The sequence below is a fragment of the Chelonoidis abingdonii genome, chromosome 3, assembly GCF_003597395.2.
Source record: "Chelonoidis abingdonii isolate Lonesome George chromosome 3, CheloAbing_2.0, whole genome shotgun sequence".
In the NCBI taxonomy this organism is placed as follows: Eukaryota; Metazoa; Chordata; order Testudines; family Testudinidae; genus Chelonoidis; species Chelonoidis abingdonii.
This window is the reverse complement of record NC_133771.1, coordinates 158211077-158235052: the sequence shown is the minus strand read 5'-3', so window position 1 is coordinate 158235052 and position 23976 is coordinate 158211077. Positions and strand designations below refer to the sequence as shown.

Here is a 23976-nt window from a genome sequence, read left to right as displayed (position 1 = left end):
AACACTGTTCTTGACATTCAATGGTCTTATGAGAGACCTCTGGGATATAACGTGAACTGTGGGTCCACTGTGTCCCCCTTTTATTCTCTGGATCAGGGTACCTCTCACCCTGCTCTGCTAGCGACAAGCAGCCCCTTCAGGCTTTGCTCTAACATGTGAAGGCACACCCAAAGTTACATGCATGCTCTCTCAGCCTCCCATGAACTATGCACAGGGAGACACCAGCAAACTCCCCTCAGGCCCAGCTTGCACCCCAGAAATGTACCATCTTGCACAGCTCAGGACCTCCTCTTGAACAATGCAAACTCATTAATTGGTTTGCCACTTCACCAAAGGATAGTAGACATGCACCGGCTTTAGTAATCTGATCAGATCCCCCAAGCACTCAGGACAAACTTACTGGTTAAGATTAAATATTAAAATAAGTTTATTAGCCACAAAAAAATAGATTTCGAGTGATTATAAGTGGTAGGCGTAGAGGTCAGGAATAGTTACCTAAGAAATAAAAAGTAAACACGTGTTCTAAATCCTAAATTTTATCAGACCAAGTAAATTTGAATCAAGCAGCTTTTCTCACAAACTGGCAAGTCTTAGTACACAGGCTGAATTCCTTTCTCATTCTGGGACCAATCTCCCCAGTTCAAAGTCTTTTTCTTCCCAAACGTTCTTGTTGCCTTCAGAATAAGTGGGAGAGGAGAGAGGGGTGATCTCATGATGCCACTGTCCCTTACTTTATACCCTTAGCTTATGTGCCTGTAAAAATACTCGCTCAGACATGAAGTCAAGTATCACATGTCCTGAGGCCTTGCTAAGTCATGGAGTTAAGCAGTCCCCATTGTGTGGAGCTCAAGCAACTGTCTCTTATTGAATTTTAAATCTCTTGTTTACAATTCCCCTGCTGGTTAATGACTAGTGATGGTCTCTTAACACCCATCTGAGTGTTGGTCACTCCTTTGTTGCCACTGGAGCACTAGTTGTGGGCATCTTCCAGACTCTCAAAATATTTCAATAACCACCATATAGGAAAATCTCATAACTCCATATACAATGATGATATACATATTTTGACAGAACAATGAGTTTCAGCAAATCATGACCTTTCGTATAATACCTTACAAGGCATTCTTTGAACAAAATATCATAACATATACAAGTAGTGAATATGAGGGTTACAGGATATTATTTTGAGGTACAATATGTCACAAGTACTTTTCTTCTTCCTCCCCTTGTTCCCCCTTCCAGCAAGCTTACATAATTGTCTTATGTTCCCCAGAACAACAGTGTTTTGAAAGAGACTCTCCTCTCACCAAATAAGGATTTGATGGTTCCATTTATAGACACTTCCTCTCATCTTAACATGTTGTGACCCACCAGGAGCCTTTTCAGCTTCAGTTAATGCTTCTTTTGTAAACCATTGTTACATACTATTTCTACGTCTCCCTGAGTTTTTACCTTTTATCCACTTTGGACAATCCAAAACTCCCACTAAGGGTAAAAGAATCAGCAAAATAACATACTGATCAATAAATTACTATTGCTGTATATATGTTTTGTTGTTGCTGTGTTAATAAGTTGGAATAATTATAGTTTAGATTGTCTTTCAAAGGCCCATTTGACTGTAGATGCAAGCCCTCACACCTGCTAGAGGACTGAAGTTCTTTTTGAATTTTAATACATAGTATTGTTTTCATAGTCCAGTAAACGCTATGCATGTTGCCAAACTTTTGTTGGTTTTGGATTTCTGCTAGTGAATACAGTACTTTTTCCAAGAGTTTCATTTAAAACATGTATATGCCACAATAACAGGGTACATCTTGGCCCATGAAGCTGACATTCAGTGAGATAAATGATAAAAAGAATGAAGAAATGAGCAGAGCATACTGTACCACTTTGTACCTCATGAGATTTTTCCCTTTAATGCATGGGGATTTATCTCACTGCATACAGCATTCGGCAAAAAGGTCAAGTGACAGTAAATCTCTTGAAAACAGGCTATTTTGTTTTTCTGAAGTTGGGAAATATCAACCAGTTATTCCACTAACCAGTGAGGAGATTGGGGAGGGGTGGTAGTGGTGGATTTCTTTTTTTTTTTAAACAAAGGTCTTATACTCTGTTTAACTTGCAGTGAGAGGCACACATGAAGGCCATTAAAGTAGCTAGCTAGCTCGTAAAAGTGATGCTGTTGATACTACTGGCTCTTTTCCACCTTCCTGCATTCTGGCCTTCTCTGCTTGGAATTGTGATATTATGAAATACAGAGCAATCAAAATCCTTCCTGTAGATTCACTGGATTCTGTTTTATGATTTATTTTATATAAATACATTAGAAATACTTTCAGGAACAGAGGGAGAGCTACATCCTTTCAAGACATCTTAATACTGTACTCTAGAGTTTACTTATCTCTACTATTAAGGCATAAGGTGAATATATACTGATTCTAACCAGCCAAGGACTGCAGAAATCCCTTTAAAAGTGTATAGCCATCACATTCTTATTGGTGATATAAATTAAATTTGTATGTGATGTAAAAAACCCAGTCAGATATGTGTATTTACTGTACATTCTAAATATGGATTTAGTACCACAGGTAGCCAGTCAGAAAACACAGTCTGTCGAGAATCTGAAAGCTTTTTCATAAGTAAGGAAATTCATGAGCTGGTATATATATTCATCAGACAATATGTGGAAATCTAAGGCATCTTGAGAAAAAGTGTCTACTCTCAATTTATTCCATTTTCCTCTATCTGCACTGTTTAAGGTTCTTTTTCACACTCTCAGATCCTTGGAAAGCTTGGGCTAGACTTTAAATAGCCCTTAATATGTCTTTCTGTCTGCCATGGTACAGATGAGACATCTTTGAAATGTACAAAGCTTGACAGCAGACAACGCTAAAATTGAGAACAGATTTTTTTTTTAAATCCATATCAGTTTAAATTTGACTTAAAGAAGAAAAACTACCTTTTAATTATGGTCATGATTAGACGACAATGCAAAAACAGGTTTCCTCTAGGGCAACTGATCTGCTCCATGTGTGTATTCAGAGTAATATCTATTTATTTTTCTGACAAAAATAAGTTTTGCCTCCTCATCATTTCTATCTCACATGAGCTTTTGTGAGGTTAAATTTGTTAATGTATAGGAAGCACTCTGAGATGTTCAGATTGAAGTTTCTATTTAAGGGCAAAATATGATGATAATGATAATTATTTTATTACTTTTTACTCCTGCTAGCACTGCAGAATAAAGACAGTTTTGGGTGGGCAAGCTGCACTCTGTTGTGGATCATACATCGTTAATAGAAATGGTTATTAAGGGACTGATCTAAATCCCATTTAATGTAGTGCAAAAATTCCTATTAGGTTCAATGAGAATTGGACCCGAGAGCCCTGATTTTGCAATGAACTCTACATAAGTGCACACACAGATCTTATTGCAGGCTCAAATTCTGCCTGAATTTTGACTGCAAAAGCTTTTACTGATGGTTCTAATGCACGAGCCTGAAAGAGTTCAGCTTTATTCTCATACTCACAATTAAGTTTGCAGTCAAATCAATGTGTCACATCCAAAGGTTTAATATAATGAAATAATGTAAAATTAATATATAATTTTTTAAATTATGCTTGTAAAGATAGAGTATTTTGGATGTGGCGTGACATACTGAAGTGGTTGGTTACCATACTGTATAGTCACAAAGAATGCAGTCATAAGGTAATACTTACATGGTATGGAAGATTCTTCAGCCAAGCAGATAGTATTTTTCATAGAAATCATTTTTTAAAATCTGAATGATAAAGGAGTGTTCTTATGCCAGTGTTTCTCAAACTGGGGTCATCGCTTGTGTAGGGAAAGCCCCTGGCGGGCCGCGCCAGTTTGTTTACCTGCTCCATCCACAGGTCTGGCCGATTGCGGCTCCTACTGGCTGCGGTTCGCTGCTCCAGGCCAATGGAAGCTGCTGGAAGCAGCGTGGGCCGAGGGCTATACGAATTTGATTACCGTATAAAGTATTTTCCATCCTGATTTTACAGAGATGATTTTTACCTTTGTTCTTTAATTAAAAGCTTTCTTTTTAAGAACCTGATTGATTTTTCCTTGTTTTAAGATCCAGGGGGAAAGGATCTGGACTCACCAGGGATTGGTGGGGGAAAGGAGGGGGGATGGTTAATTTTTCCTTGTTTTAAGATCCATGGGGTTTGGATCTGTGTTCACCAAGGAATTGGTGAAGCCTCTCAAGGCTGCCCAGGGAGAGGAAGGTTTTGGGGGGGACAAGAAGTGCTCCAGACACTGAAATTTCTGGATGGTGGCAGAGTTATCAGATCTAAGCTAATAATTAAGCTTAGAAGTGTCCATGCAGGTCCCCACATTTGTACTCTAAAGTTCAGAGTGGGGAAGGAACCTTGACAAGTGGCATTTAAGAAGGTCTATTACTTTGTGAACTACAAGCACTAAAAACATTTGCATTATTACAAGAGATGGAAATGCCCTCTTTATAATGGTGTAAAGGGAAGGATGATTTTGTGGTTAATGCATAAGACTGCACCTTAAAAGACCTGGGTTCTGTTCCTGGCTTTTCCAAAGACATCTTGTGTGACCTTCTAAAAAATCACTTGGACTTGTCTATATGAACATTTAGTTTGCAGCAAGATGGGATGTGAATCTACCCCGCACCACTGTGCCATGCACTAACTGTCCATATGATCCTTGCTGTCATGTATTAACTGATCATTAGTTCAATTTTGGTCTAGTCCCATTTCAAAGAGGACTAGATCAAAGTGAGCTAACAAAATGTTAATGTGCATCAGCAGGGTCCACACAGACAGTTTAGTTGACAAACTAGTGCAGAATAGATTCCCACCTCAGCTTGCTGCAAACTGATTGTTTTTGTAGATAAGCCCTTAATTTCTCTGCCCTCCAGATTGTCCTATTTAAACTCAAAAGTCTCTTACAACTTACTGAAGAAGGATGATCTTGTGATTAAAGTATTACACTGGGAGTTAGGACAATTGGGTTCAGTTACCAGCTCTGTCACAGACTTCCTCTGTGAACTTCAGCAAGCTATTTGATTTCTCTGAACCTTGGTTCCCCATCTATAAAATAAGGATAATACAGGCAAGTCTCATCTTACCCGGGGGTTCCGTTCCGCGGTTAGCGCGTAAAGCGAAAACCGCGTATAGTGAAATACTCATTGAGTTGAATGGCAGGCAGAATCGCCCGCACTACAGATGCAGTTTTTATATTGTTGATTTTCTTTTTTTCCCCTGTTTTTGCCGACTGTGCAAAGCTGAATTCACGCATGTTAAATGCGCCTAAGATGTGACTTGCCTGTACTTCCTTCCTCTTACCTTTTGCCTGACTTGCCTGTTCAGAGCATAAGCTGTTTGCAGCAACGGCTGTTTGTTATTATGTGTATATGCGCAGCCACTGCCTAACAAAATGGAGGCTCTCAGAACTTCTGTCATATTAATAATAAAATAATTTGCTTCTATTAGATTGCAAGATACTTAATCTTAACATCTAAAAAGCCATTTAAGTTTTTAAAGTATTAAAATGAATACTGTTTTTTTGCCTATCGAAGGCTGCTACCATAAAACTAATGGTAATAAGGAACCTGGGCTTCTTCGGGAGAGATAATAGAGAATATAGTGACAATATTAATAATAATAATAATTAATAAAAAAATCAACACTCCAAAATTTTAAAATGACTTTTCTAAAATGTGTCATAAACAAAATATGTGATGGCGTACGGTATTTATTCAGTTTTGTGTTGACATTTGCATAATGGCTCCTGGCTTCACTACTTGTGGGGATAGAACTATGTCCAATTTTTACCAAAAAAAGCCTTTATACCACCACACACCATCATGGAATCTTTGCTACTTTGTAATAATTTAATCTTTTAATGTAAATATCTGAAAAGAGAATCAAGAATGATAGGTGTATCGTTTCCTTTTTGTCTATGTATCTGTATTTAAACTGAACTATGTCTTATTTTATATCTTTTCAGCAGTACATTAAATAGTATCTGGCCTTGGAGGGGATTTTTCACATGCACAAAGTTTCAAGAGAGTTTACAAAAAATACATGAACAAGCCTAATGGAGAGAACAATGGGATTTTGATAATATCTGATTTTTTTTAATGTAAAGGAAGCCTTTACTTTGGCAATGTCTACATTTCAACGTAGCAGTAGGCTAGAGGAAAATACCTTCTATTAATTTAATTTAGTTCTTCATGAAAGTTGCTGTCATATTAGTGAATCCTAAGATTATAAGTTTATCATGTGTCCCAGTTTCCTTTTTGCTGAGAAATTGCAAAGCAAAGCTAGAACACAATGAAATCCACTTTTGTTTGCCCTTCTAAGGCATGCATGTGTGTATGCGTAATAGCTACTTGTGTTTAAAGTTAAACATGTGCATAAGTATTTGCAACATCAGGGCCTCAGATTGCAGAGTAGGCATTTCCTCTTCTTGTGCATATGGTACATACATGTGCAGATTTAATTCTCATGTATTGCTGCTCTTATTTCAGGTAATAATTGCCCTAGCAGAGAAACATCGATCTCACATTCCCTACAGGAACTCTATGATGACTTCGGTGCTTAGAGACAGCCTGGGAGGAAACTGCATGACCACCATGATTGCAACACTCTCTTTAGACAAAAGAAATATAGATGTATGTCATCCCTTTCTGAACTTGTGAATTTGTTAATATTTGTTTTTCACATGTGTATGCTTAAATTTCTGACACACTGAAGTTTTAAAAATCTTTCTTGCCAATGCCTCCAAGGTGCAGTCCTGTCAGTGGAAACTGCAGAATGATAGACTAAAATCATCACTGATGTCCACTACATAAGGGATCTATGTGTAACTGACTTCACATTTCAAAGCCAAATTCTGATCAATTATGTGGGTGAATATAATCTCTGTCTATAATATTATAGTACCCTGAAAGATCTTACAAGATATGCACCAGTATTAAACATTAGCTGGGTTCAGAATCAGGCTCTAATGTATCCTTTGTGAATTGTGTTATTCTTTAAGTAGCCTCAGATGAGGGGAAGATATGCCTAGTGATGAATAGGTGAACACTTAAAACCAACTTCCTGATGATGAAGAAATGTGTGAATTATGAGTAAGGTTTGGCAAGGAATTTTCCCAAGGGCATGTTGATAAGGAATGCTGGTGCAGTCCTGCCCCCCTGAAGTCCATATCAGCACTCCCATATACTTCAGTGAGGCCAGGATTTCACTCTTTGGGTATTGACGGAGGGTTGTGAGAGGGTTGGGTTGATTGGGGTGCTGGCAGGAGTGTGTGCACATGTTTTGGTTTGTTGGCCTTTCTGTGGATCAAGTTGGTTTATCTACTTGTCTCTCCTATCTTTTTTTTAAATTTAGACATGTTCTTGGTCAGTGGTTCTCAACCCATTTATCATTGTGGGCTGCATATGTGGCCAACAATGTGTTACTTGGGCTGCAGATTGAGAACCACAGTGCTCCCCCACCCCTCCCACAGCCCCCTATGCCCAGCGCCCCTCTCTTCCCCTGCCCAGAGACACCTCTACAGAGTGGGAGCGTGGGGTGGGCGTCAGGGACCCCAGACCCCACTGTGCGGCAGCCCTGACCCCGGATCCCACCAGGCAGGGGGGCGGGCAGCAGCCCTGACCCTGGACCCTGCTGTGCAAGGCTGGGTGGTGGTCCCAGACACCACCAAACTGCAGCCCCAGCCCTGTCCCCACTGTGCAGCAGCACCAGCCCCAACTCAGGACTTTGCCATGCGGGGCAGGGAAGCAGCCCCAGCCCCAACCCTGGACCCCAGTGTGTGGGGCTGGGCAGCAGTCCTGATCCCAGGGCCTGACCAGGCTGCAGTTGTGTGCTAATTGGGCCGCATTTGGCCCAAGGATTGAGAACCACTGTTCTAGGTATTTTGCAGGTTGTGCCTGGAGGCATTATAATCTAGTTAAATCCTAACCTTCCATAAAATCAGAACATTTTAAAATGAACAAAAAACAAGTTATTCTTAGACGTATAGTGGAAAGAACTACACCTGTAAAAGGGAAATAAGATGATCTTTTTCTAGCTGAAGCACAAGAGCGAATACATTTCTAATGCACTTAAGAGTTATGAACAGGTAATTGTGCAGGCATAACTTGTAGCTGCACATGCAGACTACATAATTCTGTCTATGCAATTACCTGTGTTGTGTGCTGCTGTCATCCATTTTGTACATCCAGTCACCAATTTGTACTCTGGTAAGTCTATTTTGTATTGAAATTTAGGCTCCTGTTTAGAAATACTTGATTCAATCACTAAATCAGCCAGAATGAGCCAGCTGATAATGGTACAGTGAAAGTTTTCACTTTCTTGCTGCAATATCTACTAGATATTACACTTTATTCATTTGAGCTGAAATTTTCCAAAAAAATTTAGTCTGAGGCAGACATACAACAGTAAAATTTCAACCCAAATGAATAAAGTTTGGCAGCGGTATGTAAAACTTAAAATAGGATCAATTGTAGTAAGAAGTGTTGGATGACAATAATAGGTGGTGCTGCTAGCCCAGTCTATAATATGTAATTTAATAATTAAATATAAAATCATTGTGATAGGACATTTTTTAGGATTCCTGTCTTGAAAGGAAATGCTTTGGCTTTGCCTCAACATTTATTTTTGAAAAATGCCACAGAATGTATTAGAAGTTGTTTATCCTGTAACTGCTTTCTGTTCTACTGATGTTCCCTTTTATTTAAAGAGCTAGATCCAGTGAGTGGTGTGCGGATAGGAGATACTGATATGGTGTTCTCTTCGAAAGTTCTTTGACTTTGCAACTTGTTTTCCCCTTAGCTCACCAAAGTCTGGATTTGTTAACTTTTTGCTGCAAATACTACCTCTTTTTTGTGAGCATTGGTGATAAAATGGGTAGATGAGCTGGATATGGGTGCCTTTATTTGAGAGTTTTATCAGGCAGGTTAATATGTTAATAGTTAGAATAGTTGGACTGAAGTTTGGTTTTTTTAGAGATCTGAAGTGCCAGGAGTGTGAGATTGGTACTGTAAAATGTAAAATAAATTAAAAAAAAATCTTCCTTAAAATAGTTAGCACTCAGAGTTGAATTTAGCAAAACCGTTTACATCAGTGCATGCTAAAGGGTTTTTTTTTCTTTCCAGGAATCTATATCAACATGCAGATTTGCACAGCGAGTTGCACTTATTAAGAATGAGGCAGTTCTTAATGAAGAAATTGACCCTAGACTGGTAAGAGGGGTTTTGGGTGGTGGTGTTTTTTCATTTTGTTTTGTTTTAGTGAAAAGGTACAGCCCCATATATGTTGAAGATTTCATGATCCTAATCAGTCATGTTTAGATACAAGTTCCAGCTTTCGCTGTAAAATTGCTGCTGCTGTTGTTTTTATTTTGCCGTCTGAGGATTATTACAATAAAACTGACCTTTTTAAAAGCTCCTAATGGCATGGGAAACTCCTACAGTCATTAAAAAGGAACCATATGTTTCATAACAATCCTTGTGCATCCTCCAGGGCAATTTTCCCCAAACTGTGGTCCACAGACCTCCAGTAGCCTGCAGGGCTCTTGTTAGTGGTTTATAGAGCGAGAGTAGAGAGAGACAGTAAAGCATACATTAACCATTTTTCTAATCTTACTTTTTCATGTAAACGATTGCTTACAATTGCCATAAGAGATATTAGGTGATGGGAACTTAGGGTTTCATCCTGCTCCATTGAAGTTGATAGGAATTTCCCCATTGACTTCAATGGGAGCAACATGAAGCCCTGGGTGGAGAATTGGACCATGAAATAGCAAATGAAAGGGCAGATGGTCCAGAAGAGGTCTATGTTAAGATGTGGTCTGTATTAGGAAAAAGTTTGCTATCATCATGTTCTAAGGATTTCATTACAGGGATTTCTTATCTTATGAATAAGTGACTGACTGCCAGCTATGAAAAGGCATCCAGCTTTATATACTATCTAGATTAGTAATACTCAGTATGTGCTAACAGAGCTCCCATGGAATCAATGGAGGTTTTACCGTTGACTCCAATAGGAGTAGATAGGCCAGTGCTGAGTACTTTGAATAATCGTACCTAATAGCAATAAAAATAAATATTAGATACACTTCTATCCCTATATAATGCTGTCCTTGGGAGCCAAAATATCTTACCACATTATATCAAACTTGCTTTGATCTGCTGGAGTGCGCAGCCACCCTCTCACCGCCGGGAGCACTACTTTATCGCATTATATTCGAATTCGTATTATATTGGGTCACATTATATCAGGGTAGAGGTGTATTATGAGTTACATGAGCTGACCATTGAAGTTTATGAACTCACAAGGCTTGTGAATGGTGACTTTGAAATTAATTATTATTAATGATGATTAAATAATGTTGATTTGGACTGAGTCTGATCTGAGATCCCCTTATTTGTTATTTCTAAATAGTTGACTTAAAATGTCTATTTTATGTCACCGTAAATTATCTCATGGTGAAGTCCACAGCAGCAGTGACTAGTGCCCTGTACATTATTTCCAAGGAAGACTCATTACCATGCCATATGAGCCAGATCACTGACAAATATGCAGTCTAAGGGTTGGTAAAACTAAAGAACTTTGTGCTCCAGCTAAGAACACTGAGAAGAAGCGAGTCTGAAACTGTTATTCTAGAGTGGGGCCACTTCTCTGTTAGTGCAGAATGAAGACTGGTTAATTCTCAAAAGGAAGACAATATATATGAACATCTCATAGTTTTAACTATTTGCTTTTGAAGTTAAAACCCCTGAGAACTGTTCACTCTGCAAAATTATCATTGATAACCCTACTGTACAATGGAGAATTCACTCCTGAAGATGACTCAGCTTAACTCTGACACTTTTTTATACATATACCATAAGTATATTACAAATCAAAATCAAACTAAACTTTTAGCACAGATCAAATATAGTAAGTACACAACAAAATATTGCATTCTGTAAGATTTAGATTTAGAAGTATCAGCCAATGACAAATCTGTTAGTGAATTATATTTTTTAATCTACTATTTGACCTATAAGATATTCTCTTCTTTTCTGCTGATAATATTTCTGCTTCTCAGTTACAGTATAAAATAAACGTACATTCCAGGGAGTCTCTTTACAATATGACATTTATATGAGGGCGGCAAACTCCTTTGTTTGTTTGAATCTTTTTGAGGATTTGTGTAGGGGCTGTTTTCACTGCCTATTATGAAGATTGCGTGACACTTCCGATTATAAGACCCTGTTTTCAGTTGCTTATAACTTTGCCAAATCTTAGGGCTGAAATTTTCCATTCAGGATGTCTGCCACGGGCTGAATTTGTTTGTTTGTTTGAAAATTTCGGCCAAAATTGTGTTGCTGATTCTGAGAAGAAGATGGCTATGGAAAAATGTTGTTTTGTTTTGTGACCCTTTTATTTGTACAGTTCTAGTGCAGCCATGCTTTGGGGGCAGGGACTTGAAATTTGGCAGAGGGGAAGACTTTGTGTCAGGAATATCTCATCTCTGTGAAAATACACCAACATGTGGCCAAGTTGTAAGACTTTGAAAAAATCAGTTTCCCTATGCTCAGTGGAGACCACTAGATTTTATCAGCTAAATGCCCTGAAGATTTCAGTCACATTAAGCATGCTCCAGCCCAGGGTTCAGCAGGAATTTTTCGTCAATTGCAGCTCTGGGCTGCTGTGGTGCTCTGCGAGATCTGGAAACCTGAACTGAGGAGCAGGGAGCCTGTTTTTCCTGTGTGCTCAGTGACCCTCTACTGGGCCCAGGCAATGTGAAGGAAGAAGCTGCCTGATTTGAATGTAGAGGGGACAAGAGCTAGAAGTGCAGGGTAGGGGTAACAGAGGGAGTAGATTGGGACAAGGAGCATTAGGGGAAGGGGAGTTGAAAGTAGGACAGGAAGTTGTTGGATGTGGGAAGAGGAAAATTGGGACTGGGAGTTCAGATACTGTCTATAATTAACACGATAGAAAAGCTGATTAGAAAATTAATAATTCTGTCTTCAGAGGAGGGTTTGAATAGTGTGCAGTAAGTAAGGCATAGACCACACATGGAACAGTTAGTAGAAAATAAAATATTGAATAGCTGCTCATTAAGTGATCACTGTCCATCCTGTGTCCTGAATGCAACAGGGCTCTTGTGAAAAAAACAGTATGTGATCAAGTAATTCAAGAGTGTATCACAATTCATACACAGAGAGGGCTGGATTAAGTTTGCACAGGCAACTTTAATTCTGACATTTGCTAACTTTTGAGTCTTTGACTTTGTAAACTTAATGTTTGTTTTAGCAGAGTAGTCTTGTGTGTGTAATATAGACAGTAGCAGGTTCCTGACTGCATAAGATTTCATTAACAAAAACTGAGACAAAAGTTAATTGCAAAGAGAGTCCAGCTGCCAGAACAATAATGTTTAGAATGAACATGAAATGACTTTACAAGTGTTGCTTCTACTGGAGTTTTCCAAATGGCTACTACATCAATGGCAGCCAAGTCCATGATGTCCAGTAAATACTCCAGCCTCATTGGTTTACTTTCCATGTGTCATTGCTAAAATTCCTTTCCACAATAGCACATAGTACTTCTTGTGACGTGTTTCACTGTGCTTATTGCACTTCCTGTGTAGCTAAAGTAATTTAACTTTCAAACCTATGCTTTTCTCTGCCTTGCCTTTCCCAAGCATGCTGCAGTTGCCTGTGTACTGCTTGCCATGTGCTATTGCTTCTTTACTGTTCACAAAGTCAGTATGTGTGAATGCTTGTCTCTTTTATATTTCTTTTTATTCTAATTTTGTTTTCATCCATAAGTAATAATTTTCTTATTAAAGATGGTCAGGAAGAAGAAAAAAGGGAGGAAAAAAATAACATCTGGTAGACACAAGAACATTGATGGGATTTGTGTCAGTGGATACTTTATTGTTTCATATTGATGGCTTGAGATCAGAGAGTTCTAAATGTAATCCTCATGTATATATCATCATATGCCTTCCCTGATTAGTAATGGCATAATCTAGTAGGAAGATGGTACACCACATTTAGTACCACAAGCATCCTGACATTTTAGCTGAGAAAAACATCTTAATGCAGACATATTTTCCCTTGGCATTACCATCTTATCATTTTTATTTAATTTTTTTTTAGACACAATGAGTTTCTTTATGGTTTCTGTTAATGCTGAAACTTTTCATTTAAGCCATGTTTACAGGTTTGATCCTTTAGAAGTTCAGTTAGATAAATACTACAAGAATAGACTTTACTATTCTATGCTATAATTAGTGCTATACAAAACTCCTAACATAGAGAAGTGAGGGTTCTTATAGCCCCTTGCACAGTAAAATAATCCGAAAAATCAGAAGTCCTGAGCATCCAGCACCTTCTGGTAACTTCAGTGGGCTCTGCTAGGTGCTCAGCACTTTTGAAAATTAGGGCACTTATATATGTAAGTAAGCAGGACCGGCGCCAGGGTTTCTCGCGCCCTAGGCGTGCGGCCATTTTGCCGCCCCCCCGCGCTGATCCTGTGGCTCAAGTGGAGCTGCCGCAGGCATGCCTGCGGGAGGTCCACTGGAGCCGCGGGAGCAGCCGACCATCCGCAGGCATGACTGCGGCAGCTCCACCGGAGCCGCAGACCAACAGACCTTCCGCAGGCATACCTGTGGCAGGTCCACTGGAGCTGCCTGCCGCCCCCCCAGCAAAATGCTGCCCCCTCAATAATCCTGGTGCCCTAGGCGATTGCCTAGGCTGCCTAAAGGGTAGCGCCGGCCCTGTAAGTAAGGATTTAGGAATCTAATTGTCACCATTCATTTTTCAATCTTGGCTGTAAGCTTTAATTATTTCTTTATAATCCATTATTGTTTTTTTTTACTAGCATATTAGAAGTTTAAATATGTCAAGTTTTCTCCAGCTGTCTGAAATAAGAATTTCAGAGTTAGTTCTCCACTTTTCTGTTATAGAAGCAATTCACTGGATCTCAGGAGAAAACAGTGGGAGTGCCATCTACATTTGTCTTGTTTCTTACAAACCCTTGGTCCTTGCACTGGCAGAGATAGCAATGCAAGGTTGAACTCAGGCCACGTCTACGCTACGGGATAATATCGAATTAGCTAAAATCGGTTTCTTAAAACTAATATTATAAAATCGAGTGTGTGCATCCACACTACACACGTTAATTCGATGGTGTGTGTCCATGGTCCAAGGCTAGCGTCGATTTCTGGAGCGGTGCACTGTGGGTAGCCGTTCCGTAGCTATCCCATAGTTCCTGCAGTCTCCCCCGCCCCTTGGAATTCTGGGTTGAGAGCCCAGTGCCTGATGGGGCAGAAATCATTGTCGCGGGTGGTTCTGGTTAGGGAGCTTCTTTGCGCAACCAAGTACCCCACCCCCTGGACGTGGCATTCAGAGTTGGGGAATTTGGTAATATCAACCGTGCCTGAGGATTCTGCGGAGGGGAAGATGAGGAGGAGAGGAGAGAAGAAGGGCTGCTGGAGCAACACAGCACTCCATTTGCCCCAACAGCCGGGCTTTTTGTGACCCCAGAAATTACCGTCCCAGCCCCCCAACCAACAGCTCCAGACTGTGAAGCCATGGAAGCGATCTCTGGTGAAGTGACCTTTTTCGGTAAATATCTTGAATCGCCTCTTGAGTACTCAAAAAGCTTTTGCAGAACATTTCTGGGCAAGGCAGCCCTATTTGGTGGTATTGTATGACACTTTCCACGCCATGCATGTAGCAAGTAATTCGGAATCATAGCTTCACAAAGCCACAGCCGCGTATGGCCCAGGTGACCGCTGGCATTCCAGAAACATACGTTCTGCATCCTGCGGTGGTATTCTCAGGAGAGTTATATCATTCATTGTAACCTGGTTGAAATTCCAGGACTTTAATTAGGGGGCAGACATGGCGATTTTCCTACTGGGGAGCCGCTTAATCCTTCCTTGCTCGTAGCAAAGCGGGGGGAGGGGAGGAATGATAGCGCTGAGTTTCTCAGCATTTGGCGAGCAGGAATCTTCCCAGGTACCAGCCACGATCATTACCAGTGATCTTACATGATAGCAGCCATGCGGTGGGGGAGGAGGGGAAAGAGGGGGGGTTGGGGTTTGCTGGTTCCTCTTAACAGGAACAAGGCATCATAGATCACTGTGTTTATGAACGCTGGAGAAGTCAAAACGAAAGCCTTACCATGGCCTCATGGAAGCTAAATTTGGATGCCGGACCTGCGTCTGTGAGATCTGCACACCAGAGCCACAGGCACTCAATATTAAACGATGCAAAATGCGACCTTGTAGTGAAATCACATGTGCTATGTAAGAGGTGGATAGTGTTATTCACTGTGAAAGAGTACAGCATTGTTCTGTAAAATGTATCTTTTTACATACTTCTCTCCCTCTTTTTCCTCCCCCATGCAGCTCAGCACATTGTCCGGCTCCCTACGCCATCCGAAGGCTAGCTCAGATAAGGCGGAGGAGGAAGAGAACACGAGATGAATGTTCTCCAGAAATCATGGAAGTAACACGCAATGCAGAGCTCATCAGAATGAGCGGAAGGATGTGCTAGCAAAGTACAGGAAAGATGCCAGTGAACGGGAGGATAGGAGAGACGCTCGAGATGAGAGGTGTAGGCAGGAAGATCAGCGGTGGCGGGATGCTACGCTGCAGCTGCTGCGTGCTCAAACTGATTATCCTCAACGCATGGTGGATCTTCAGGAAGAGCAGCGGGCTTACAGAGTGCCGCTGCAGCCCATGTTCAACCCCTCAAAGCTCCCACGTTCCATATCTCCCTCACCCAGACGTGTAAGAACGCGTGGGGGAAGGCTTTCTGCACCCGCCCACTCCACCCCCCTGGACAGTCCAAGCAAAGGCTGTCATTACGTTGAAATGAGCTTAATGGCCTTTCCTTCCCTCCTATCCCTCTCCAAAGCACAGCAGGCAGGGATACCTTGATAATTCTCTGCCTCTTTTTTTATAATACTTTAATAAAGAATACATCCAAAGGGGGAGGGTGGGTTGCTTACAGGGAAATGACTTTTAAGAAAGAATACATGGTTTTTTAAAACAATACTGAATGACTTTTAATAAAGAATACATGATTTTTTAAATGATACTGACTTTATTTCCTTCAGCAAGCTGTAAGTAAAAAGGGAAGGGTGGGTTGCTTACAGGGAATGAGTCAAATCAAGGAGGGAGGTTCATCAAGGGGAAACAAACACAGCAGTCACACCGTACCCTGGCCCGTGCTGAAACTCGTTTTCAAGCTTCTCTGATTGCGCACCGCCTCCTGGTGTGCTCTTCTAATCGCCCTGGTCTCTGGCTGCTCGTACTCAGCGCCAGGTGATTTGCCTCAGCTCCCACCCCACCATAAATGTCTCCCCCTTACTCTCACAGAGATTGTTGGAGCACATAGCAAGCAGCAATAACAAACGGGACATTGTTTGGCTGAGGTCTGACGAGTAAGTAATGTTCGCCAGCGAGCTTTTAAACAGCCAAATGCACATTCTCCACCATCCTGCACTTGCCACTTTGTAGTTGAACAGCTCCTGACCACTGTCCAGGCTGCCTGTGTATGGCTTCATGAGCCATGGCATCAAGGGATAGGCCTGGGTCACCCGGATTAACGACAGGCATTTCAACATCCCCAATGGTTATTTTCTGGTCTGGGAAGTAATTCCTGCTGCAGCCGTTTAAACAGAGTATGCTTCTGAAGACGCGAGCGTCATGAACCCTTCCTGGCCATCCCACGTGGATGTTGGTGAAACGTCCCTTGTGATCCACCATGCTTGCAGCACCATTGAAAAGTACCCCTTGCGGTTTACGTACTGGGTGCCCTGGCGCTCTGGGGCCAAGATAGGGATATGGGTTCCATCTATGGCCCCCCCACAGTTAGGGAAATCCCATTGCACAAGCCATGCACTATCACCTGCACTTTCCAAGAATCACAAACCTTTCGTAGCAAGCAAGCTTAATGATTGTTTGTCTACTTGCATCAAGACAAGCCCAGTAGATTTGGCCCACTCAAATTGATTCCCCACGCGGTACTGTCTGGCGTTAGCAGCTTCAGAGGGCTATTGCCACTCGCTTCTCCACTGTTGAGGGTTGCTCTTCATCTTAGGTTTTATGGCGTTTTCAGGGGCAGGGGAACCATGAACCACAAAGTTCAAGAAAGTGCTGTTACGCATGCGAAAGTTTTGCAGCCACTGGAATCAATCCACACCTGCAAAACTATGTGTCCACCAGTCTGTGCTTGTTCCCAGCGCCCAAATCGGCGTTCAATGGGTAGAACCTGCCCCATTACCAGGCAGTAGCTCCAAAACGCAAGGGGCCCGGGTTAGGAGAGAATCCAGTGTTCCATGTCAATCATCGCTCTTGTCGCCGCGCTGCCGTGCTGACCTCTCCTCTCCTCCTGCCTTTGCAGTTCATGGTTCAGCATAGACAGCATAGACGTGCGCGAGGTGTTGACAACAGTTCGATTAGCGTTACTGATCTCAGCAGGGGACCTGTTGCTGTGCTATGGCGTATTGCTCAGTTCACACCCAGGGAAAAAGGCGCGAAATGGTTGTCTGCTGCTTTCACAAAGGGAGGGGTGAGGCTGGTACCCAAAATATTACAACCCCGACCTCTGAATCCACGGCCAGGGGTGGGGTACTGGTTGCGCAGCCCCTAAAATTGCATGCAGCTCAGCATAGAAGCGGCATGTTTTCGCCCTGACCCAGACCTTCCGTTTGCTTCTCTGGTTTTCTGGTATGCCTGTCTGAGCTCCTTAACTTTTACTCTGCACTGCACTGAGTCCCTGCTGTGGCCTTTTCCCGTCATAGACTTTGAAATTCTTTCAAATATTTTTTCATTTCGTCTTTTCGAACGAGTTCTGTTAGCACTGAATCCTCTCCCCATATAGCGATCAGATCCAGTACCTCTTGTGCGGTCCAGGCTGGTGCTCTTTTTCGATTCTCAGGAGACTGCATTGTTACCTGTGCTGATGAGCTCTGCGTGGTCACCTGTGCTGATCAGAGCTCCATGCTGGCCAAACAGGAAATTTAATTCAAAAGTTCGTGGGGCTTTTCCTGTTTACCTGGCCAGTGCCTCAGAGTTCTGATTGCTGTCCAGAATGGAGGCCAATAAAGTCGATTTCCGTCCACATTAACATTATTCCGAAGTAGCAATATCAATTTTAGCGCTACTCCTCTCGTTGGGGAGGAGTACAGAAATCAATTTAAAGAGCCCTTTATATCGATATAAAGGGCGTTGTAGTGTGGATGGGTACAGCGTTAAAGCGATTTAACGCTCTTTAAATCGATTTAAAAGCGTAGTGTAGACCAGGCCTCACTGTACTGAGAGTGGGCAGAGATGAGAACTTTTACTGAGTTTTAGAAATTAACTATTGTTTGTAAGCTTACATTTGGCTTCCTTTAATCTTGTGTTTTCTGTAACAATGATTATTGATCCATATTTATTTAGATGGCTATTTAAAACTTAGAAACATTCAGCAGAAATGGGAGGGAAAGAGGGTGGCAATAGCCATCTTAAGGATAAAATAGTTACAGCTTCATAGGTCGGTAGAAATAAGGTACGCTACTGAGGTGGCATGCTTAATCCAGCGCATAGTATGATGTAAGGCTTGGAACTGTTCTTTGGAGCTATCTTCACAAAGGTCTACTGTACTTCACTCTATCCAGGAAAAGCGGTTCCATTGCTCCAGTCGCCATTAAGGAAGAAGGAGGAAGAATAAATCAGGAATAGAAATGGGATTTCTATGATAAAATGTTAGGCAGGAGTCCTTGTTCAGCTCCTGAGGGAAGGAGGGGGGATTGAGGAAGAGAGCAGGGGACTGATAAGGAGATTCCAGAAGAGGAGATGGGTAATAATCCACACACGTAAAGGGAAAGTTTGTCACAAAAAAAGGGACAAACTGCTTTTTTGATGTATGTAACAGAGTTTGAATATACACATTTGTCTATTTGACTTGTGGCTGCTATTTCCATTAAAAGATGCTATATGCAACACCCAGATTCATTGCATATTAACTTCATTTGATGAGAAGGTTTGAACTCCTGAAACTTGGTATATTAGGAAGTAAAAGAAAAAGTAATTTTCTGTACTGGTTACAGAACCAATAACCTGTTTCCTTTGAAAACTCAGAGAGTATCATTTTAAGGAATGACCAGTTCAGTACACTACAGCACATAATGATAGCTGTCTCAGCAAGTGGGCTGCATACTGAAGATCAAAAGATAGTCTCTTCTGACACAGTGCAACATTTGAGTAATGTTACATAAATTTCCCCAGAGGGGGAAGCTTGGATTCAGTGAGGAAAGAGTGATGGATGAGTTGCAGTATATAGAGAACAACAAAGATCTCAAAAGGAATATATGTTCAAGATAAAATCTCATTATATTATTTTGTTGATATCCAACTACTAGTATTGGAACCCATAATTTTTAGCCTCCATTTCTGCAATTTTATGTCCACTATCTTTAACACCTAGACCATTCCTTTTCATCTTTGAAGAACACAGAATTTGAATGATTCTAGTTGAAACTATTTTTGGTCCTTGTTTGTTCAGCATAACTTCCATAATCAGTTCTTTTTAATACTCTAAAATAATTCATTATAATTTCTGGTCTGACACAGTTAATTTTAATTATATATTTTATATATCTGTGGACCCATAATTGGTTAATTTAAAAAAAATGAAGAAAGGGTTTTATATGACATAGGAGGCAGTTGATTTTTCAGGCATGTTTTTTCCTTTTGATTAATGAGTATCCTAACTGTGACTGACATTTACTGTTATCTAACACATTTCAGCCACCACAGTTAATGGCTCTGTGTTTATTTTAACTTGTTCTGAAAGTTCAGAGGGGATACGAGTGATCCTTGCTGGGTCTTCTCACACGTTGCTATAAATTCTTTCTCCCACAACTCTAGCTATTAAAAAAACTTAAAATGAGAGGCAAAATGAAGCATAATAGAAGAAGTTTAACATTTTATGAGACTTTTTTTTACCACATAGGGTTAAATCCTGCCACATCCTTTTGATGGCCACAGAAGTCTTAATTGCAGTGGAACACATGCAGGGCCCCCAACATTTGCTACGTACTGCAGAGCTTTTCTTCACATGTTCAGTGTGCTGCTGTCTGCAAGGTGGTGTTTGGGGAACAAAGCATAGTTGGACTAGGGAAGGTTAGAAATGGAGTTAGTGGATCTGCGATTTTAGGAATCTCTTGGCCATTCCCTCCTATGGAGTAAGGGGATAAAGCACAAAAACCACAGAGGCTACGTGGTTCCATGACCACACTATGGCCTAAGGGGATTCCTTGTCCTTCATCACTACCACAGTTCTCTTCCCAGTGCACAGGTGTGTGTGCTGGGCTTATGATTTGGTACATAAAATTGAACACCATACTAGTTTCACGATTCATCATCTTTACTGTAAGTGTGAGTCATACAAAGGGTATCTGTAACACCTTAATGCTACTAAGGTAAGTTTGACTCTGATATGTATTTTATCCCTCACTATGGAGAGTTACTGTATGTTTTTCACTGTGTATCTCAGCTAAACTGACCAACAGATGTGGAATCTTTTGATGCCCATTTTCTTCTCTTCTTCTTTAAAGCAGTTTAGCTTTAACTACCTGTTTCCAAACAAAAGCAGGATTTAGGTCAAACCAAAAACCAAACACTGAGCCTCAGTTGAATCTAGTATACTGTTGGCACTAATCAAAAACTAAAATAATAGTGTGACATTCCCCTGGTGTTATCTGGACCAGTAATCTGCTAGGTCACTCCAGTCCTTGACTCTAGGAGCCAGCCTTACCCTGCTCTGCTGTGAGAACCCCAGCTCCTGGGCTGTTCATGCACAGCCTCTAGCATGTAAGCTGCTCCCAACTACATGAGTGAGCACTTTTGGCCAGCCGCTGCTTGGACTGTGCAATTGAATGACACTAGCCAATGTCTCTGGTCCCAGACACAATCCTGGAAACCTCCAACTTGCAGTGTCCAGTTATGCCTGCTGGACGCTGCAAGCTTGTATGAGTTCATCAGTTTAACAAAGAAATTGATATGCACCAGGCTTGTTATCCCAAGGGGAGTCTCTGACACGCTTCAAACCAAACGCACTGCTTCAGGTAGAATAAACAAACAAATTTATTAACTACAGAAGATAGATTTTGAGTGATTATAAGTCAAAGCACAACCAGTTGGATTTGGTCAAATCACCTTAGAGTGCAAAACGCATTCTAAGATTATCTTAACACTTTCAGTGCCCTGACAAACTTAGATGCTTCTCGCCACAGGCTGGCTGGTTGCCCTTCAGTCAGGCTCTCCCCTTTGATCAGCGCTTCAGTTGCTTGGTGGTGATGTCTATAGAGGGAGGTGGAAGAGATGGGAAGAGCATGGCAAATGTCTCTCCCTTTTATCATGTCCTTTCTTCCCTCTTGGCTTTGCCTCCCCGCTTCAGGGTCAGGTGAGCATCACCTCATCGTAGTCCTTAACTGACCAAAGGAATGGGGGTGACTCACTGGAGAATCCAGCAGATCCTTTGTTGCTGCCTAGGCCAGTGTCCTTTGTTCCTGTGAGGCTGGGCTGGGTTTGTCCCATATATGCCCTGGTGAGGTGTGAAATGCCCCTCTGTTCCTGGAGAGTTTTGCCTGGGCTTGTTTTAAGCCATGAGGACACATTTTCACCCCCATAACTATATACATGAAATTACAACCTATAACATCACTATAACAACAATGCTCAGTGCATCATGAGCCTTCCAAAGACACTTGACATGACAAACTTTGCATTGGATATCAGACAATCGTATTATAAGGATGAACATGGAGGTTCGGGAGGTTCCCCTGAGATACCGAGTGTTACAAATAATATTTTATAATGATGGTTATGAGCTTATTTTTAACACTGTTTAAAAAAATCAACATTTTACCCCTACCCTGTAGATTGCATTTCAAATATAGATCAGATACATTTTAACCATCGTAACATTTGAAATCACTATCTAAAGGTGAAGGGTCAGTTGCGCGCATTGCCTTTTTATACTTTCAGCCCAAATTTTCACTTTAAAGTCTGTACTAAGTACTGGGTCAGTATCAGAGAGTAACAGTAGAGTAACCAGTCCTAATATCAGATTAAAAATCCCTGACATACCAATGGGAATACAGCACATTTATGGTGGTAATCAGAGAGTTTGTAATGAGACATTCACCAACATCTTTAATTCCCATATAAAATGCTTTGTTGAGTTGGAGTAAAACTTTCAAAGTGCATATGGTCCTAGTTACTTCAACATTAAAAAAACTTTCAACAGCATTTTAGTTATTTTTTAAAAAATGAGAAATGCAGGAAATTCAAAGTTACTGTTAAATTTATGGTGAAGAAATCCATATATTTGAAAGGATTTTAATGCATGATTAGGACACCCAAAGAATCTTAACTCTAGAGAGCATAGACAATCAGATATGTTTAATTTTGCCTGAAATCCATGCCATGTAACATTTGGAAGCTATTGTATGTGGAATCAAGGCCTTCATATTTATTAAGGGTTTTGAAAAATAATGTACTTTTGATATTTCTCTAATGCATCATAAGATGTTAATTCATTAAAAGGGAAAAATCCTGAGAGGTGCCAAGTACCTGCTGTTCATATTTCAGTCAAGGGGAGTTGCAGGAGGTCAACACCTCACAGGATTTATTCCTAGGAAGATACTGTGTTGCCAGATGTCTCCTCATACAAACTTTCTATTTTAGAGCAATGAGATCCAAGTTCCAATAATGACAATATTAGGAAACACAATATAGATATTCAAATCACCTCATCAATTACTTCTACTTATTAATGTGGTTTAATTACTTCCCATTATGTTGATTCATAATACTTGCTGGTTGTTGGCTGTATATGAATGAGGCACAGTGTAAGTTTATATTGGAGAATATTGAATTTTATATTTAAAAAAACTTCTAAATTAAAAATTTAGTTTACATTTAGAAACTTCCCTTGCTAAAGAAGAAGAGAATAATCCAGCTTTGGGGTGTGGTTGTCCAATCTTTTACTCTTTTTGGCAAAGATACAATAACAAGCAAAAGTAATGTCATAAAATTCTCTTCCACGCCAATGACAAATGATTTTTCTTATAAATAATCTTTTAAAATCATGCTGTACATCTGTGTCTTCTAATACATACAATTTACTGAATTTGAAAGGCTTTTTCCACTTTTATAAATGGAAAAGACAAAAAAAGTGGAATATATTTAGTCATTTTGGCCTATTTGAAAAAAGGGAAATTGTAAGATGAGAGTGAAAGAAACACACACAGTGTAATGTTCTATTGATCTCAGGTTTCTAATGCAAAGATCATGGTCTAGCCATTAATCAGAAGGTGATGCTTGTTTTATTGCCTTGCCATTTGTAGATGATTATCCAGCTGAAGAAGGTGATCCAGGAACTGAAGGATGAGCTGGCCATGGTGACTGGGGAGCAGAGAACAGAAGAACTCACACAAGAAGAGCTACTTCAGTAATGCTTAATAGTTTCTTTTTCTACATTCACAGTGAAAGTTTTTGTTACCTTCTCTGTTGGCATAATGAAGTCCAAGTGACCTCAAAGCATTAAATTCCCCAGAGACAATAATAAAGTGCAGTTAGGCGCCAGGTTAGAGTGGCAACTTTCCATGAAAAGCTGTACTAGGCTGCTGGCAGTGTTTTCATAGCCTCAACTTTGAGGAAGTAAAGAAAAGAGAATGTGAAGGATGGGAATATCCATCAGATCCCAGCTGAGAAGTGTTGTATAATAATGCAAAGTAAAAAATCCCTAAACACTCTCAATACTGGATGTAAGATTTGAAAAGAATTCAAGAACCGTCCTTTGTGTTGAGACGTATCTTGCTGCAGTCCCATATCAAAGAAAACTTGCACTACTAATACATGGTATAGCAGTGCCTTAAAAGCCAAACATTTAGAATTTTATCAAGCGTAGT

The 23976-nt window shown here is 40.6% G+C and overlaps 1 protein-coding gene across 5 annotated transcripts in view; it reads left to right on the top strand.

Annotated features, from left to right (window-relative positions):
- The window catches only part of KIF6 (kinesin family member 6), a 322989-nt gene that overhangs the window by 85462 nt on the left and 213551 nt on the right, over positions 1-23976 (top strand). For all 5 annotated transcript variants that reach the window (XM_075064272.1, XM_032790187.2, XM_032790186.2 and 2 more), the window contains 3 exons: positions 6528-6671; positions 9162-9248; positions 23413-23516. In XM_075064272.1, the coding sequence (XP_074920373.1) occupies positions 6528-6671; positions 9162-9248; positions 23413-23516 (335 nt within the window). The remainder of the gene's footprint in view (positions 1-6527; positions 6672-9161; positions 9249-23412; positions 23517-23976) is intronic.